The sequence below is a fragment of the Vigna unguiculata genome, chromosome 5 (assembly GCF_004118075.2).
Source record: "Vigna unguiculata cultivar IT97K-499-35 chromosome 5, ASM411807v1, whole genome shotgun sequence".
NCBI lineage: Eukaryota > Viridiplantae > Streptophyta > Magnoliopsida > Fabales > Fabaceae > Vigna > Vigna unguiculata.
In genome coordinates, this window is record NC_040283.1 from 20,472,736 (window position 1) to 20,491,654 (window position 18,919).

Genomic DNA, 18,919 nt, shown 5'->3' on the forward strand with positions numbered 1-18,919 from the left:
TAGCTCTTTCCGTTGCCTTTGCGTGTTTTTGTGGCTTCATATTTTGTAGGATAAATGATGCTATTGCGGGAGGATGTTTAGGCTTTGTATTCAAATAAGATCCATGAAGGGTATGCTTCTTGCTTGGGTGTATATATTGTTATAATATTTGTTTCTATGCTTTTTTGATGATTGTAAGATACTACTCTATGTGGGGAATAGTGAAGGAAAGTCGTAGCACTCTTTTTATTTATTTATTTTTTTCTGTACATGGGTTGAGGTAACTCCTTTACCTCCTATTAATATATGTGTTTTTGCTAATAAAAAAATATTCAGTGGAGGAAGAGTCAACAAGTTTATGATCTTCACCTAGTTTAGATGCTGAATTTGCTACAACAAGGGTTAAGGACAACAATCGTAAAACAAAACAACCACCACAAGAAAAGTTGGTTTTAGAAACTATTTTTCGGGTCACTAAAATGATAAAATTAGTCACTAATTCAATTAGTGACCAATTTAGAGTCCAATCATCATAATTAGCTAAAACATAGGTAGCTAATGTTAACTACCAATTTAGTTTCTAATTTAGAAACCAATTTAATGACCAATTATGTTGAAACCAATTTAGTGACCAATTATGTTGAAACCAATTTAGTAACCAATTATGTTAAAACCAATTGAGTAACCATTTTATATAGAAACCAATATAATGATTGTAAGACCCACTTACTTTTCTGCCTTTATTTTAAACGGTTGTCCCAAACGAGTTGGGCCTAGGGTTGGCCCATAAGGAACCAAAGCCCCTAAACCAGCTGAAACACTTTCATTCTTCTCATTTTCAGAAAAATAGCCGCTTTTCTCTTCTCTTCTCTTCCAAAATAGTGCTCTGCTAGGGTTTGATTTCCTAGTCTCTGTCAAGTTCGCTCAAGATCATTCTTGCTCCGAGTAAGTTGCTCTCCAACTCATACCACTTCTCTTTTGGCATATTCTTTCGTGCTTTCCAGTTAGGGTTTCGTAGTGAGCTAATCTTAGGATCTGCTCCGCTATTTTTTCCCAGCTTCTAAGCCTATTCCTAGAGCGGTTGTGCTCCGTGGTTGGTGTTGAGGTCCTGTACTAGCTCATTCCAAGTAAGGGAAGCTAGGGTTCACTCTTTTATTATGTTTTTCTGCTTGAGTTACTATTGTTCCACCATGGTATGTCTTGTATGTTACTGTGAACGTGTGAAACGCATTATTGGGCTGTTTGGATCTTGTTTGTGGGGCTGTGCACGAGAGAACAGTAGTGATCATTGGTTTTTTCGCCCAAGTGAGCACGTCACGCCTACGCGAGACTAATAGGGACTCGCTTTGGTTTTTCTGCGCAACTAGCCTCTATTTTGAGGGAGGCACATTCTCGCTCAGGCGAGAAGGGCTCGCCTAAGCGAGAGAGCGCAGAAAGCCATTGTTCCCCTTTTCGAGCCCTTGCCGGGAGCTCGCCAGAGCGAGAGGACTCTCGCCTGAGTGAGACCTTTCTGCCTGAGCAAGAGGCTGGGCGAGGAGTGCGTTGGTTCCGTGGTTTCTTTGTTTTTGGATGTTGGTCATATGTTTTGACTGATTATACATTTTAAAGCATGAATTGAGTGATTTCGTATGAATAAGATGAATTATGGTTTGTGACTTATGAGTTTAACATTATTTGAGTATGATGCATGTATTAAATGATTCATGGATTGAGAATGAGTTAGTATGGATTTGACATGGAATATGAATGGGAGTTTGTCATAAAGGTTGGCATGAGATTTATATGCACGATAAGTATATATTGGGTCGTTGGAACATGATGTGTATGTGGTTAGGACGTAATTCCATGAATCTCTAGGTGAGATCTCATGGTGGTGCCTCAGTGGTCGGGACGTAATGATTCAAGGTAAGGTTGCATCCTAATGCTCTAAGGAGTCAGTTAGTCTCACATAGAGCGGACTGACTCCTGTGGTGAGAGTAGTAGGAGGCCCGAAACCCATTAAGCACTACAAGAAAATTACATATTAGTGGGAATAATCCCTAGCGAATCCCTAGCTAATCTCTCGCAAAACGATTCAGCGAGGGATTAGCGAGGAAATAGCAAAGACATTATGCCGTAGCTAAAATATAGGTAGCTAAGTAGCTAGAGAACCACTTTGTCGCTAATCCCTAGCTAATCCCTAGCTAATCCCTAGCAAATCGGTTGTAGCTAAACCCTGACTAATCCCTAGCAAATTAATTGTAGCTAATCCTTAGCAAATCGGTTGTAGCTAAACCCTAGCTAATCCCTAGCAAATCAATTGTAGCTAATTCCCAGCTAATCCTTAGCAAATTGGTTGTAGCTAATCCCTGGCTAATCCCTAGCAAATCGATTGTAGCTAATTCCTAGCTAATCCCTAGCAAATTGGTTGTAGCTAAACCTTAGCTAATCCCTAGCAAATTGGTTGTAGCTAAACCCTAGCTAATTCCTAGCAAATTGATTGTAGTTAATCCCTAACTAATCCATAGCAAATCGATTGTAGCTAATTCCTAGTTAATCCCTAGCTAATCCCTAGCAAATTGATTGTAGTTATTCCCTAGCTAATCCCTAGAAAATAGGTTGTAGCTAATCCCCCGCTAATCCCTAGCAAACTAGTTGTAGCTATTCCCTAGCTAATCCCTAGCAAACTTATCCCTAGCTAATGCCTACCTAAGCCCTCGCTAATTCAACAATTTAATCCCTAGAAAAATAGTAGCGAATTGCATCAATCCAAAATATTCCATGCTTTTACTTGTACCTTATGAAATGCATTTTGACATAAATATAACATTAAGTATAAATCTTGCCAAACATTTTATATGAAACATGTCAAATGTTACTACATTCAAAATAATAAAAGTGATGAACATAATGAAATTAGTCTTCACAATTGTCAAAATACATCATTAAAATACGTGTTTAGAAACAAAAAAACATCATCTTCATATTTTCTTCTCGCCATGTTTCATGACAAACGGTGGTGAAGATATCTTTAATGCAGGAAATATTTGTGTCTTGAAAAACTCCATCTGTGTTTGCATTTGTTGTTGTAAAAGCTTTTGCATTTCTACTTGTGCTTGCATTTGTGCTTACATTTGTGCTTGTATTTGTGCTTGGAATTATGCTTGAAATTGTGCATGCATATCTGCTTGTGCTTTCAACTGAGCTTGTACTTGTTGCGCATGTACCTCTATTTGTGCTTGTAACTCTATCTGTAGGTTCTTTTGAGATTTAGTTTGTAAATGTAACTGTGTCTACATTTCTTGTTGCATTTAAGACATTTGTGTAGCTATTTTCGTGATTTCTTCTGTTGGAGGTGCATGATTTGGATTTGTGGAAGGACCTACAACTGATGAAGATGAACCATTCACACTGATGATGGCAAGTTCCAAGCTACGACCAATACCGTGAATTCTACCTTTCTTATTTTCACCTCCCATTTTCATCCATACTTCAGAATCAACTTTAGGATGCTTTGATACATTTTCTCCATATTTTTCTACCATAGCACTTTCATATGATTCCTATATATAGTAAATCAATCATTTTGTAATATAAGATTAAATAAGTAAATAAATTATCTTACATGTATACCTACAATGATATTTTTTGCTTTATTGGAGACATATTGACCGTCTTTTCTTTTATGAACTTTGTTGTATAGTTCACCATAAGAAACAGACCCATTACGTTTCGCCTCCTGTAAAATATATATCAAAATCCAAATGTATATCAAAATATATAATAAGTATGTTTATGTATATGATTGATGCACTAATCATATCCACCAAATGTATACAATATATAAGTATTATTAGAAAGTCATAGATATTTCTACAAAATAAGAAAATGAATACCATCTTTTTCAAATGTTGTCCAAAGCTTATTGATCCTCCAGTGTGCACCATAGCATTTGGCTTGGCAGCCCTATTGTTTTTACCAACATTAGATTTCTTTTTCCAGTCTTGTGTCATCTATATGTCAATTAAAGCGTCCCACATCTCAGTCCTTATTCCTCTTGGCCCAAAACCTTTTAAGTCTTCTATATTATCTAAGTTTGCTCTTTCTCTTGCCTTTTTTTCTTGCCTTTTTTCTTGCCTCAGCTAAAGAGTCAGAATAGCGATCCATGCATGTTAAATTCCAAACCTTTCTTGCCATGCTACGATCATAATCTGATGCAAATCGGTACTTATTCTACACCAATACAAATTTATCAAAATTAATGAGAATAAGTAAATGTAATATAAAGATAAAAGATTATAGTAACTTGCCTTAAAATCATTGAATAAGATTTCTTTCATATCAGCAGAATAAGTTTTCCATTTCTCAGCTGGATTAGGCATTCTCATCAATACTTCAGATATGATATCTCGAGTCACAGAATTAGGAACAAACCTTATTCTGCATGTTCAAATAATCATTTTACAAACCAAAAATTAGCAACATTGAATTGAATATTTGATTGGATGTACTTACGGTCTGCTAACTTTTTGTACAGATATGACAAGTCTCCTATCAACTTCATTATGAGAATATACACTTGAAGGATCTTGAGTAGGTATGTCATTAGATGTTGGATTGACATTTGATTGACCACCATCAAACACTGGAGTGGTAGGTGGTGATTGATTACCATCAATTGAAGTAGCACCTAAAAAAAACATTGAAACTATAAATTATTGACAAAGCTAATTTATTGCCTTTTTTCTTCTTTTTTTCTCTTAATCTAAACAAAATGAATTGTCATTTTTTTTTCATGAAGATAAATGTTGTTAAATACATAACAAAATTTGATTCTTTTTACATATAAATGGTTGTTAGATTCGCTTAAATACATACAAAAATTTAGAGTGCTTTCAACAATTATACCTTGTGATTGCAAAATAGGATCTAGTTCTGAAGGACCAACATGACATTGAATAGGCTTAAGTTGACTTAGAGTGTGACTACCTTGACCTCTACCTCTTCCTCGAATAGTCATTTCAGTTCCTGTCATGGAAATATAATTGTGACATTATTTATAGCTAAATGATTGATCCACCTGGCCTGAAAACTTATCTACTTCTTATTGAATATATAAAATAATTTTTTTTGTCAACTTAATGATTAAATAAAATCACCATGAGTTCATTACCAACTTGCCTTATTAAGTCTATATACACATTCATATGCATACGAGCAACCCTTGAAAAGAGTAATGCCATATTGAAAACTTAAGGAGCATAGTAAAGAACCAAATATTGCCAATAAATTCGATGTACTGTAACCACTACAGTTCAAGGTTCAAAGATTTAATACAATAGCATGTTATATATTTATCTAATAGTAATGATTTAATACAATAACATGTTATATATTTATCTAATAGTAGGTTGCTATAAAATTTGGATACCTGCTAGATAATTGCACAAAAAAGATCTAATTTAATAGCACTCAATCCAATTCTGAGATCTAATTCTCACTGCTCAAGATGAAGCTTTAAATTTAGGTAACTAACAAATGCTTCAAATTTGGGTTAAAATTGTGAATGGGAAAAAGAGAGGATAAAAGCAATCCATAATCAAAGTCAAGTGTAACGTAACAAAATAAATGTTGAAACTGACAATGACTAATGAAAGAGTATAATTCCACAATCTTCTTACAAGGCTTGAAAAATATAAAAGAAATAGAGCAGGTTCCAGAATCTAAATTACTAGGAAGAATATTAAGGTAATGAAATGGAAAAGAATCAATCATAACCATTCTTCATCAGATTCATCTAACTCCATATTTGAATCATCTAAATCATCTAACTTCTCATCTTCATCCATGAACCCATCATCCTCATTGTGTTCATTGTTGACCTCATCATGATTTACATTTTCAATTGAACTTTGTATATCATCCATATTTACTTCTTCCATTGGAGCACGTGCGTCAAATAGTTGTATGATCTCATTGTCAATAAGAATAGTACTCATTCTCGTGGACTCTTCATCTTGAAAATAATCGATAACAATTTGCTCATTTGAAAAATCTTCTTCATTATTCAGTGTCTCAACTATAAACAATTTTGCTCTAACCTTGCAAGTTGCCCACCAATCACTAGTATTTTTACTCCCACTTTGAGGATATTTTGTATAATAGACTTGTTGAGCTTGTCCAACTAATACAAATGGCTCATTTGTTTGAAGCTTTGATTTATGATTGATATCAACCAACCCATAGACATTATCAACTTTAACACCATTGACAGGGTCAAACCAGTGACAATGTAGAATAACCACTTTGTTTTCAAATCCAACATATGATAATTCTAATATCTCCTCAACAATACCATAATAGTCCAAATCATTTTCACCATATATGTTTCCTCGAACACATATCCCACTATTCATGGTGGACTTATTATGTCCATAATCCTTTGTATAGAAGTCACAACCTTCAATGGGCCATAACTTATCTCTCGAATCTTTTGATCTTAGACATGACATGTACTAACCTATGAATTATTGGAAAAGTGAAAACACATAATTATATAATTATTATAATTAATAAATATTAAATTGTACATTATAAAGAGTATGGGAGAGACTACTTACTTGTTGTTTCAACCTTCTACTAAAATCTCTATCTCGAGCTTTGAGTATTTCATCCTCAGATATATTAGGATTTCTTTCCTTTAGTGAATCCTCGAATTGTCTAACAATACGGTAATTAATAACATAACTAATATAATTATAAAATGCATAAACATATAAATTAAAAAGAAAACTTACCGAAGATAAGATTCTGATTCTTTACAATTCACCAAGATATATGTCTCAACAATATGAAGTTCTTCATCTGTTAAGAATCTATCTTAACCTTTGCCAATAAGGCGACATGGATGTTTAAAAATAGACAATTTATCATCCAATTTCTGTTCACCACCATCATCATTACGAGGAACATTAGTGTACCTTGTTTGAATGCTTGGATCAAAATATAAAGAAGCAAAGTTAGAAATTTCTTCCAAAATATATGCTTCACAAATAGATCCTTCAACTTTTGCCTTATTTCAAACCTTCCTTTTCAAGTACAACATACATCTCTCAAATGGATACATCCATCTATATTGCATAGGTCCTCCAACCTTAACTTCATATGGGAGATGTATTACCAAATGTTCCATTGAGTCAAAAAATGCTGGTGGAAAAATCTTCTCAAGCTTGCAAATTGTTTCAATGATGGAAAGTATGGCATTGTCCATGATAGAAACACGTATTCCAATTGCACAAATCTCTTTGAAGAACAAACTCAGTTCAGTTAAAACTTTCCATATTGGCCTTGGCAACATGTCACGAAATGCCAAAGGAATAAGTCTTTGCATAAAAACATGACAATCGTGACTCTTCATTCCGTATATTTTTCCTTCATCTAGATTAATGCAACGTGATAGGTTAGATGAGTACCCATCTAGAAACTTCAGTTGTTTTATCCATTCACACACCTTCTTTCTTTGATCCAAATTCAAGGCATATGTTGCCTTTGGTTTTTTATACTTTTCATTCTCAACTACTAACTCTAACCTAGGACGTTTGCATATCAACTTCAAATCTTGTCTCCAAGCTGAAATCAAAACCCTAATGTTCGCACTTCTTCATTATATGAAATCCGACAGCCTTCGATGCGAGCTTCCGGTGCGTATGAGTCACTATACGAAATCCGACAGCCTTCGATGCGAGCTTCTGATGCTTGCAAGTCTCCGACCGTTCAACCAAAAGGCAAAGTGATCCAAGAGCAAAGGGTTTTGTTCGAATATTTGAACATTGACATGAATGTCTCCGAGAAGCAATTGTTTAAAGTTTCATACAAATAGGATTAAGTTTTAAGTTGTATGCTTTATGTTTTTAATTCGTTTTTAAAGTTTCATACGAATAGATTCAGTTATAAGTTTTATGTTTTTAATTCGTTGACTTTCATTTTATATTTTGTATCATTTTCATTTATTTATAGTATTTATATTATGTATTTTATATTATATATATATATATATATATATATATATAATATTATAAAAAATATATATTTTTTAAAGTTAAGTGTTTAATTAAATCAAGTTAAATATTCATACTTTATAAATAAAATAGATACATACAATTTATTTTTATTTATAATATATCCTAAATAATTTATTTCATATTTAAAATTTTTTAAACAATAAAACAAATTGTACCATAAATATAATAATATGTGACAATATAAATTAATTATTAATTTAATAATTCTTTTATTCAAATAAATTAATATAAAATATAAAAAAATAGCGTAAAAGATAATAAATAATTATCAAAATAATAGCTAATCATTTCATTTTTCATATAATTAATAAGAATTGTTTTAATAATAATATTTAAATGGAAAAAAAAAATATTGTGTTAGTTAAATAGTAGTTATTATTTAATATATATATAAAATAAAAATAATTTACAAATAAGGGATTAATTTATATAATAATAAAATATATTTTTGAAGATTTTTAAATACATTGATAGTTTTTAAAAATTTCTTTAATAAATTCATTTTTTATAAAATAATTTGTATATTATTTTTTTAATTAGAAATTCTATTTACTAGTTTTGGATTAGCAATAAAATCATTTTATAATTAAAATCATAGCTAATTAGCTTCAACTTAATTATCATATTATGTTGTATCTAATCCCTAACTATTAGTTACAACTTAGCTGCTATATTATGTTGTGTCTAATCCCTAACTAATTAGCTTCAATTTAACTACCATATTATGTTGTGTCTAATCCCTAACTAATTAGCTACAACTTAGCTACAATATCTATGTTGTGTATAATCTCTAACTAATTAGTTACTATTTAGCTACCATATTTATGTTGTGTTTAATTCCTAACTAATTAGCTACAACTTAGTTACCATATATATGTTATGTCTAAGCCCTAACTAATTAGTTACAACTTAGCTACCATATATATGTTATGTCTAAGCCCTAACTAATTAGCTTCAATTTAACTACCATATTATGTTGTGTCTAATCCCTAACTAATTAGCTACAACTTAGCTACAATATCTATGTTGTGTATAATCTCTAACTAATTAGTTACAATTTAGCTACCATATTTATGTTGTGTTTAGTCCCTAACTAATTAGCTACAACTTAGCTACCATATTTATGTTATGTTTAATTCCTAACTACTTAGCTACAACTTAGTTACCATATATATGTTATGTCTAACCCCTAACTAATTAGTTACAACTTAGCTACCATATTTATGTTGTGTTTAATCTCTAACTAATTAGCTACAACTTAACTACCATATTTATGATATGTTTAATTCCTAACTAATTAGCTACAACTTAGTTACCATATGTATGTTATGTCTAATCCCTAACTAATTAGCTACAACTTAGCTATCATATTTATGTTGTGTTTAATCCTTAACTAATTAGCTACAACTTAGCTACCATATTATGTTGTATCTAGTCCCTCACTAATTAGCTACAACTTTGCTACAATATTTGTTTGTCGCTAATTTGTCTCTAATTAGCGAGGGATTAGCGAGTAAAATTTTCCCTCGCTAATTTCCCTCGCAAATCAGCAAATTTCTTGTAGTGAAAGGCTAACCTTGTGTGTAGGGGGTTGAGACATTGTAACACTTAGCTCGGGGGTGAGCAGCTCGGTAGAGCAAGGAATCGACTACAAGTGCAAGCATCCGCTGAATCCGACTAAATTATACGTATCCGGATGAGTCGTGTCTGAGTCTTAGTGTATTGTTTGCAAGTCATAACATGATGGGTTGACATATGTATCTTGAACTATGAAATTGTATGTAACTGCATGATAAAATATTTTTCGGCTCTAGCTCACCCTTCTGTTGTTTGTTGTATGTCTTGTATGTGTGGTTTTCTCTTTTTGCGATGATCATCAATTTATTGATATGAGCAGATGTGAGAAACACCCGTGGTCAACAGGGAGGTGATGGTTCCGCTGCGTAGCCCACCTGGGCTGGATTCTACTGTTTTGGGTTTATTATAGGGCTATGGCCCATGTATTGGCTTGTCCTTTAAATTTCAATTTGATTACTGTTGAACTTTGTATCCTATTTTGTTTTGGCATCATTGTGTGCCTTGAATATTGTAAGGAGTAGTGTTTATGCTCCAAGACCGCGCTATTATGTTATCTTATGTGACGTTTCCTTTAATTTGGATGATTGATTAAATGGGACGTTACAGTGACCATATTTTATAGAAACAATTTAGTGACCAAATATATGAAGATTAAAAATGGTTTTTATATTGGTCTCTAAATAATGATAATTGTTTCAATGTTGTTTGATACCAAATCATTTATTACTCCATCATAGTTCATTAATTAGTAAAAGCTTTGACGTTTCATATTCAACTATTCTATCAAAATCAAACAATCTACTATTTAGAAACAATTTTTCAAAAGTCTAAAACAATCAAGCACAACTCTACTATTTAAAATCAATTTTATAAAAAATCTAAAACAATAAAGCATAACTTTGCACAACCAAGAGATATTCAAAATATTGTTTATCAAAATACAAACATAACATATATTACAACATGAGTCGCCTGACAGACCTTCAAAGCCGTTAGACGGTTTCTAGAAAATTTCCAGAAACACAACGAAAACAAAAATTTTTGCAGAGGAAAAGGAAACATCCAAGCATTCCTTACATCATCAAATCAATCAAAATAAATTAAAGACACAAATGCAACTCCCCTTACCTAGATTTCCTTGCTCCAAAAGCCCTTCTAGAGTTCCTTTCTGATCCAAATTGTTCCAACCTCTTGCCTCCACACCAACCGCTCACTAGCTCTCTCTAAGTTCAGACGTGGTGCTCTCAAAATTCTCTTTTTATTTACCTCCCTAGTCTGCTCTCTTCCTTTTTCCTTAGACCTTCCACTTACTCACTTTCCAACCCCAAATTTAATTAACTTAACTAAAAAACAAAAATTAAATAAAAATGAAGTTAATTGCCATTCAAGTGCTATTACAAGGTGGTTTCTCAAACCTTCCAACTGCCCTCTATGACAGCTAGGGTTTCTGAACCTTCCAATCCATGGCAAAAAGAAATTGAACGAAAAGAAAACTATTTAGATTAACACACTAATGACATACACAAGACTCGAACCAAAGTCCTCTTCACACCAGTCAGCATGCTCAACCATTTGAGTTATCACTACTCCTTATTATAACTCCCCACATTAATTACTATAAATATCTTTTTACCCGCATTTATATTAAATAAATAAATATTTATTTATTTATTTATTTCGGGTCTTACACTTCCATTATATGTTCTCTCTTAGTCGTTTAATCACATTTTCACTTCTGCTACACATTTTTGCTAGTCATCATGCTCCTCCTTTTCTATGATAACAAAACAAACAATGAAATAATTTTCATATATGTATTAAAGCACATCATTGATCAATTATATATAAGAGTGAAACAGATCCAAATATGTCAGATTACCTATATTGAAATTTATGTCGGCCTTTATGATTGGAAAGCATGATTAGAACATGCACAATTATGAAATCACAGTAAATAGGGAAAATATCACACAAAAAAATATTAAAACTAATCAAAACATTATTCAAATTAAATCCAAATTATTATGATGAAATAAACAAAGTTTGCATGAAACTAAAGACTGAAATTGACAACTTTAAAAGCTCATAGAACAAAAAGTTTCAAAATTTCAATCTAAACTTCAAAAACCAAGAGTTCAAAATAGTCAACGCTTATTCTTTGCTTCTCCCCCTCTCTTTTCTTCTCCCCATTTTTGTTAACATCAAAAAGAGATTGAAGAACAAAGGCCTCATCATAGCTACGGTGAAGGAGGCTTTGGTGATGATAAAATGGGAAGAATGTCACAAGGATAGAAGGTGTCATGAAATAAAGCATCCATTATTATTGACATGCTTTTAGCAGGACATTGAACTCGTTCCTGTTGCTCAGCTGCATAGGCTTCAAAATGGCAAATAATATATCTCCTTTCTTGTGCTAAACTTATCTCCATAATCCTTTTTAGAATATCTATCATTTTGGTTTTTCTGAGAGTTTCATGCCAAGGCACATGTGTAGATGGTGATTCTATTTTAGATATTGTAAGGCCCATTAAAATTATTTCATTACTTCATGCCCTAAATTAAAAGGCTTCCCCTTGTAAGTGGGCCTCAGGGCTGGCCCAACAGATAAAACCACTCCTAGTTGCCCTAACTCACACTTCCACTCATTTTAGTTAACCTTGAGCTGCAGTCGTCAACCCCTCTACTAGGATTTTGCTTCTACTGTTATGTTGAGCCCGAAGGACTCATTGCTCCATGTAAGTACCCCTTCTAGTTCATGCTAGTTTCCCTTTTATCACCTTTTCGTAATTTTAGTTAAGAGCCTCTGTTAACTCCATCTTCTGGTTCTGTTCCACCCTTATTTCAGCCCTATAGTTCATCCTCCTTAGAGCTGTTATGCTCGTGGTCGTGCCATCAGGGTCTTTGCTAAGCTTTTTCCAGGTATGGGGAAGTTAGAGTTTGAGTCTTGAATGGTTTTCTAGCTGATTTAGAGTTTGTTGGATGTTGTATGAACTATATGATTGTGATGAATGTGTGAATGACCATGTACTGCTATTTGGGTGCGAGCATGTGAATGTTGCAGGAGAAGCAGTAGCGAGATTTGTTACTATCGCCTAGGCGAGACTTGTAGGAGCAAACCAGGGGTTTCGCGAACCCTCCCCAAGGCGGAGAGCTCTGGTTTTGAGCAAGACGCTATCTCGCTTAGGCGAGAGTCACTCGCCTAAGCGAGGAGGAGGGAAAGCTTTGGGACGCTGTTATGGTTTAGCCCAAACGAGGGACCTCAGCTTTGGGCGAAGGGTTGTCTCGCTCAGGCGAGGCAGGGCTCGCCTAAGCGAGCCAGCGAGAACTTCCCAGCACTATTTGTTATGTCGCCTAAGCGAGGGTCTATCGCATAAGTGAGAGTTTCCCTCTCGCCTGAGCGAGGGCTCTTGGCTTGAGCGAGATCCGCTGCAGGTTGGATGGCTTTCTTTAATTGGTAATTGGATTGTTGGTTTATGATGTGTTTTGTATGATGTATGAAGTCTGTGAAATGAAAGGCATGGTATACTCTGTATTATAAATTGGATAGATGTGATTGAGGGATCTTGGCATGTGAAATTAATGAGTGGGTTGGAATTAAAAAAGCATAGTATTGATATGAGATGAGGCCCTATAGTCATGGAGTGGTAATGATAGTGGTATAGATTCAACATGTCATACGAATGAGGATTGATTTTCAGAGGTTGGTATGAAATTGTAAGCATGATTAGTGTGTAATTCCTTGGAGTCTCTAGGTGAGACCTCTGGGGTTGCACTTCAGTGGTCGGGACGTAATTCCATGACCCTTGTTAGTGGGTGTTCATGGTGGTGCCCCATCAGTATGGTCTAGTAAGGATTCAAGGTAAGGTTGCATCCTGACACTCTAAGGAGTTAGTTAGTCTCACTTAGAGCGGACTGACTCTTGTGGTGAGAGTAGTAGGCCGCCTGAAATTCATTAATGGCTAACCTTGTGGTGAGGTAAATTGATTCATTGTAGCTCGGGGGTGAGCAGAGGTATCCACCACAAGTGCAAGCATCCGCTGAATCTGACCAGACCATACGTATTCGGATGAGTCGAGTCAGGGTCTAGTGTATTGTTTGAGGAGTTAGAGCATGTTTGGATGATATACGAAATGTTTGGATTGTGTATTGATGAACTGTTTTACTCTAGCTTACCCTGTTTGTTATGTGATTGTCTTGTTTGTGGCTCTTCTTTCTTGCGATGATCATCAATTTAATTGATGGGAGCAGATGGGCGAGGTCCTCGCGGTCAACAAGGGAATGGTGACTCCACTACTTAGCCATCTTGGCTGGATATTCATTTTTGAGCTTTCTTTTGGGGCCATGGCCCATGCATTTGGCTGTCCTTTAAACTTCCATTTCTTTTCAGTTAAATTTTTGTATCTGTTTAGTTAATATCGTTGTATGCCTTGGTTCATCGTAAGGCGTCTTGTGGAAACTCTAAGGCTGCGCTGTTATGCTATTTTGTGGTGACATTTCCTTTAATTACGGCTATTAATTAAATGGGGTGTTACATTTATGGTATCAGAGCGGTCATTCCTTAGGTTTGTGGACTTGAATGTCCGTTTAGCTTTCTTTGTGTCTTCTGAGTGTTCTTAGTTAAATTCTTGCCTTTATCGAGCCTAACCAAGTGATTTTCTGTGTGTCAGTGAACTATGGCACCTCCTCGTAGGACTCCGCAATCATCCCATGGTGACGTACCTGATATCGCCAAGGCAATAGAGGCGATGGTAGCTGCTATGACGTAGCAAAGCACGACAATGATGCAACAACATGAGGCATCAATGCAATGATAGGTGGCATCACTTGAGCAACAATAGGTAGCGATGCATCAGATGGAGGTTGCATGTGTGGCTGCCGAGGATGCGCATAGGCAGCATATGGAGAACAGGGCGGCTGCCCTTGTGTTTCATCCTGAGCCACGACCTGCAGTCAGAGAGTGGAGCCTAGAGGACTTCCTAAAGCTCCACCTAGTGAAGTTTAATGGGAAGGTTAGCCATCACGCAGCAGACCAGTGGCTGAAGGATCTAGAGAGGATCTTTGATGCAAAAACATGCCCAACGGAGAACAGGTTGGCTTCCACAATATACATGCTCACCAGAGAGGCTGAGCATTGGTGGATCAGTACAAAATCCATCATGGAGGAGAGAGGCGAGTCGGTGACGTGGGAGGCCTTTAGGGGGAAATTCCTCTCGGAATATTTCCCAAACAGCGTTCGTTATGCCAAGGAGGTCGAATTCCTCAATTTGACCCAGGGACGGAAGACTGTGACGGACTATGCTGAGAAGTTCAAGCATCTCAGTCGCTTTTATACCTTGCTGCTCGATGAGGAGTGGAGATGCCGGAAATTTAGGAACGGCCTTAGGGGAGATATTCGCTTTATGGTAGCACCCTTATCCATCAAGGAATTTGTTGCTCTGGTAGAGAAGGCTAGAGTAATAGAGAAGATGAAGAATGAGGTAGAGGGTCAGCGGCCTCAGTAGCCTCAGAGGATTGGTGGGCCATCTGGGTCCAAGCCCAGACATGACGAGCGGAGGAGACCATCCGACAGACCTCACTATCAGTCTCAAGGGTCTAGGAGTCTTCCTCTCCAACAGGGGCGAGTGTAGTGCTACATATGTGGGGGCCCTCATTTGAGGAGTGCTTGCCCACGCATGGAGGTTTACCGCAAATGCAACAACTATGGCAAGGAAGGCCACTTTGGGAAGGATTATCCCACCCTTGCTAGGGCAACGGCACGCCCTCCAGTTCAGGCTCCCCACCAGCATCAGCGGAGAGACAGAGGCAACAGGCCTCAAGCGACGGGCAGAGTGTACGCCATGTCAGGGACGAAGGCAGCATGTTCAAGTAACTTGGTTATTGGTTGTTGTATGATCGCTGGTGTTAGTTGTTGTGTGATATATGATTCTGGAGCGACACACTCCTTTGTGTCAAATGCTTGGGTCTGCCGGTGTGCAAGCTACAGTGTGAGCTTGCGATGTCTACTCCAGCGTCGGGTTTGGTCAAAACATCATCATTATGTACTAGGTGCCCAGTGGAGGTAGAAGGACGCAGGTACAAGGTAAATCTAATCTGCCTACCTCTACAGGAGTTGGAAGTAATTTTAGGGATGGATTGGTTGTCTGCTAATCGCATTCAGATAGATTGTTGGGAGAGAAGATTATTGTTCCCCGACTCAGAGAAGCTCGAGTTAGTGTCTCCTCAAGGGGTGGTGAAGGAGATTTAGAGTGGCGCGCAATGCTTCATAATCTTCGCCCATATGGAGGTGGGAGAGAGAGAGGGAGCACTGGTTATACCTGTGGTCCATGAGTTTGAAGATATATTTCCAGATGAGGTACCAGGGTTACGTCCAAGTAGAGAGGTGTAGTTCTCTATTGATCTAGTACCGGGGACGAGTCCAGTATCGATGGCTCCATACCGCATGGCTCCGACGGAGTTGGTTGAACTTAACAAACAGATAGAGGAGCTGATGGCAAAGCAGTTTATCCGACCCAACACTTCTCCTTGGGGAGAACTAGTGCTGTTAGTGAAGAAGAAGGATGGGAGTTCGCGCCTGTGTGTGGACTATAGGCAGTTAAACAAGATGACAATCAAGAATAAGTACCCTCTCCCGAGAATTGATGACTTGATGGATCAACTACTTGGATTATCAGTGTTCCCAAAGATAGATCTGTGGTCGGGATATCATCAGATTTTGGTAAAGGCTAATGATGTACAGAAGACAGCCTTCAGGTCCAGATACAACCACTACGAGTATGTGGTTATGCCTTTTGGTGTGACCAACGCTCCGGCGGTGTTTATAGACTACATGAACAGGATCTTCTGGCCCTTCCTAGATAAGTTTGTCGTAGTTTTCATAGACGACATCCTTATCTATTCCAAGACTTAAGAGGAGCATGCAGAACACCTGAGATTGGTGCTTGGTGTTTTGAGAGAGAAGCAGTTGTATGCCAAGTTGTCCAAGTGTGAGTTCTGGATGGGTGATGTTTAGTTTTTGGGGCATGTGATATCCGCCCAGGAGATTGCAGTGGACCCAGCAAAGGTCGAGGCAATGGTAAAGTTGGAAAGTCCTAAGTCGGCCACAAAGATCAGGAGCTTTGTGGGGTTAGCGAGCTACTATAGGAGATTCATAGAGGGATTCTCTAAGATAGTGGCACCTATGACACTACTTACTCGGAAGGACCAACCCTTCACTTGGACGAACAAGTGTGAGGATAGTTTTCAGGAGCTTAAACGGAGGTTGACTAGTGCTCCCATATTGGTAATTCCGGATGTGGGGAAACCGTTCGAAGTCTACTGTGACGCATCTCATCTTGGGCTCGGCTGTGTTCTAATGCAAGAGAAGAAGGCAGTGGTGTATGCTTCAAGACAACTAAAGGTGCATGAGTGTAACTATCTCACTCATGACCTAGAGTTGGCAGCCATAGTGTTCGCCTTGAAGATCTGGAGACACTATCTTTATGGTGCTCAATTTCGCGTGTTCAATAACCACAAGAGTCTCCAATACTTGTTTGATCAGAAGGAGCTAAACATGAGGCAGAGGAGGTGGATGGAATTCCTGGAAGATTATGACTTCGAGCTCCTATATCACCTAGGGAAGGAAAATGTGGTGGTTGATGCCTTGAGTAGGAAGACCGTACATGCTACACACCTTATGATCAAGGAGGTGAAGTTACTAGAGAAATTCCGAGATATGAAGCTACGGGTGAAGTTGGGATTTGAGTTCATTAGATGTAGCACCCTTACTATATATAGTGACTTCTTGGACTCAATCAGAGAGAGACAGTTATTGGATGCCAGTCTAAACAGGGTCAGAGAACAACTTGGGTCGGATGAGGCTAGAGACTTTGGTTTGGGTGATGATGGCATACTGAGGTTCCAGGGCAAAGTATGCATACCTGACGATGTTGAGGTAAAACGGTTGATCCTTGAGGAGGGGCATAAGAGTCGTCTTTGTCTGCATCCTGGCATGACTAAGATGTACCAAGATCTTAAGGAAAACTTTTGGTGGCAAGGAATGAAGAAAGATGTGGCACAGTTTGTATCCGCCTGTCTGATGTGTCAGAAGGTGAAAGTAGAGCACTAGAGACCCGGTGGGATCCTACAACCCTTAGAGATACCAGTGTGGAAATGGGACAGTATTTCAATGGACTTTGTGACCCATTTGCCATGAACCTTTAGAGGGCATGACACCATCTAGGTAATAGTGGATCGATTGACCAAGAGTGCTCACTTCTTGGCGATGAACTTGAGGATGTCAATGGCCAAGTTGGCCTAGTTGTACATTAACGAGATAGTAAGGCTTCATGGGGTGCCTTCGAGCATAGTTTTTGACAGAGACCCGCGGTTCATGTCTCGGTTCTGACAGACGCTACATAGTGCTATGGGTAGCAAACTCACCATGAGTTGGGCTTATCATCCTCAGACCGATGGTCAGTCTGAGAGGACGATCCAGTCACTGGAGGATTTGTTGAGGACATGCATACTGGACCACCTAGGTGCTTGGGATGAGGTATTGCCTTTGATAGAGTTTACCTATAACAATAGTTTTCATTCGAGCATTGGCATGCCGCCATCCAAGGCTCTTTATGGCAAGAGGTGTAGGACTCCTCTCTGTTGGTATCAGGATGGAGAAGCGGTGTTGGTTGGACCAGAATTATTAGAGCAGACCACTGAGAAGGTGAGGATGGTGAGGGATAGGATGTAGGCCTTTCAGAGTAGGCAGAAGGCTTATGCAGACCGTAGGAGGAGGCCTTTGGAGTTCGCAGCTGGCGATCATGTGTTCTTGAGGGTGACCCAAACCACCGGTGTGGGAAGGGCTTTCCGCTCAAAGAAGTTTTCTCCTAAATTCCTTGGTCCCTATCAGATCACGAGGAGGATTGGACCGGTGGCTTACGAGATAGTTTTACCCCCGCAATTGGCAAACCTTCACCCAGTGTTCCACGTCTCACAATTGAGAAAGTATGTACTTGACCCGACTCATGTGTTGGAAGCCGAGATATACAAATCAGGGAAGATCTCACAATGGAAGTACCACCCATCGCTTTAGAGGAGAGCAAGGTTGAGGAACGCCAAGGAAAAGCGGTCAGCCTTGTTAAAGTCATTTGGGATCAGAGGATAGGTGACTCGACTTGAGAGTCAGAGGAGGACATGAGAAAATCACATCCACATCTATTTGTCTAGTGAGTCTTTATTTTCGAAGTCAAAAATTTTCTTGTTGGGGAGAATGTAAGGCCCATTAAAATTATTTCATTACTTCCTGCCCTAAATTAAAGGGCTACCCC

The 18,919-nt window shown here is 37.5% G+C and overlaps 1 protein-coding gene across 1 annotated transcript; it reads left to right on the forward strand.

Moving 5' to 3' along the window:
• The first annotated feature begins 16,794 nt into the window (after nt 1–16,794).
• On the forward strand, nt 16,795–18,684 carry LOC114184463. Its single transcript, XM_028071773.1, has 3 exons — nt 16,795–17,131; nt 17,231–17,547; nt 18,502–18,684. Exons 1-3 carry the CDS (start codon nt 16,795–16,797, stop codon nt 18,682–18,684), a joined length of 837 nt encoding a protein of 278 aa, XP_027927574.1.
• Nucleotides 18,685–18,919: the final 235 nt, after the last annotated feature.

Coding starts and splice junctions, on each gene's coding strand:
- LOC114184463 (XM_028071773.1), top strand. CDS start 16,795: ATGACACTACTTACTCGGAAGGACCAACCCTTCACTTGGACGAACAAG. Junction 17,132..17,230: donor CGTGTTCAATAACCACAAGA/GTCTCCAATACT, acceptor TATATCACCTAG/GGAAGGAAAATGTGGTGGTT. Junction 17,548..18,501: donor GCATACCTGACGATGTTGAG/GTAAAACGGTTG, acceptor GGTCCCTATCAG/ATCACGAGGAGGATTGGACC.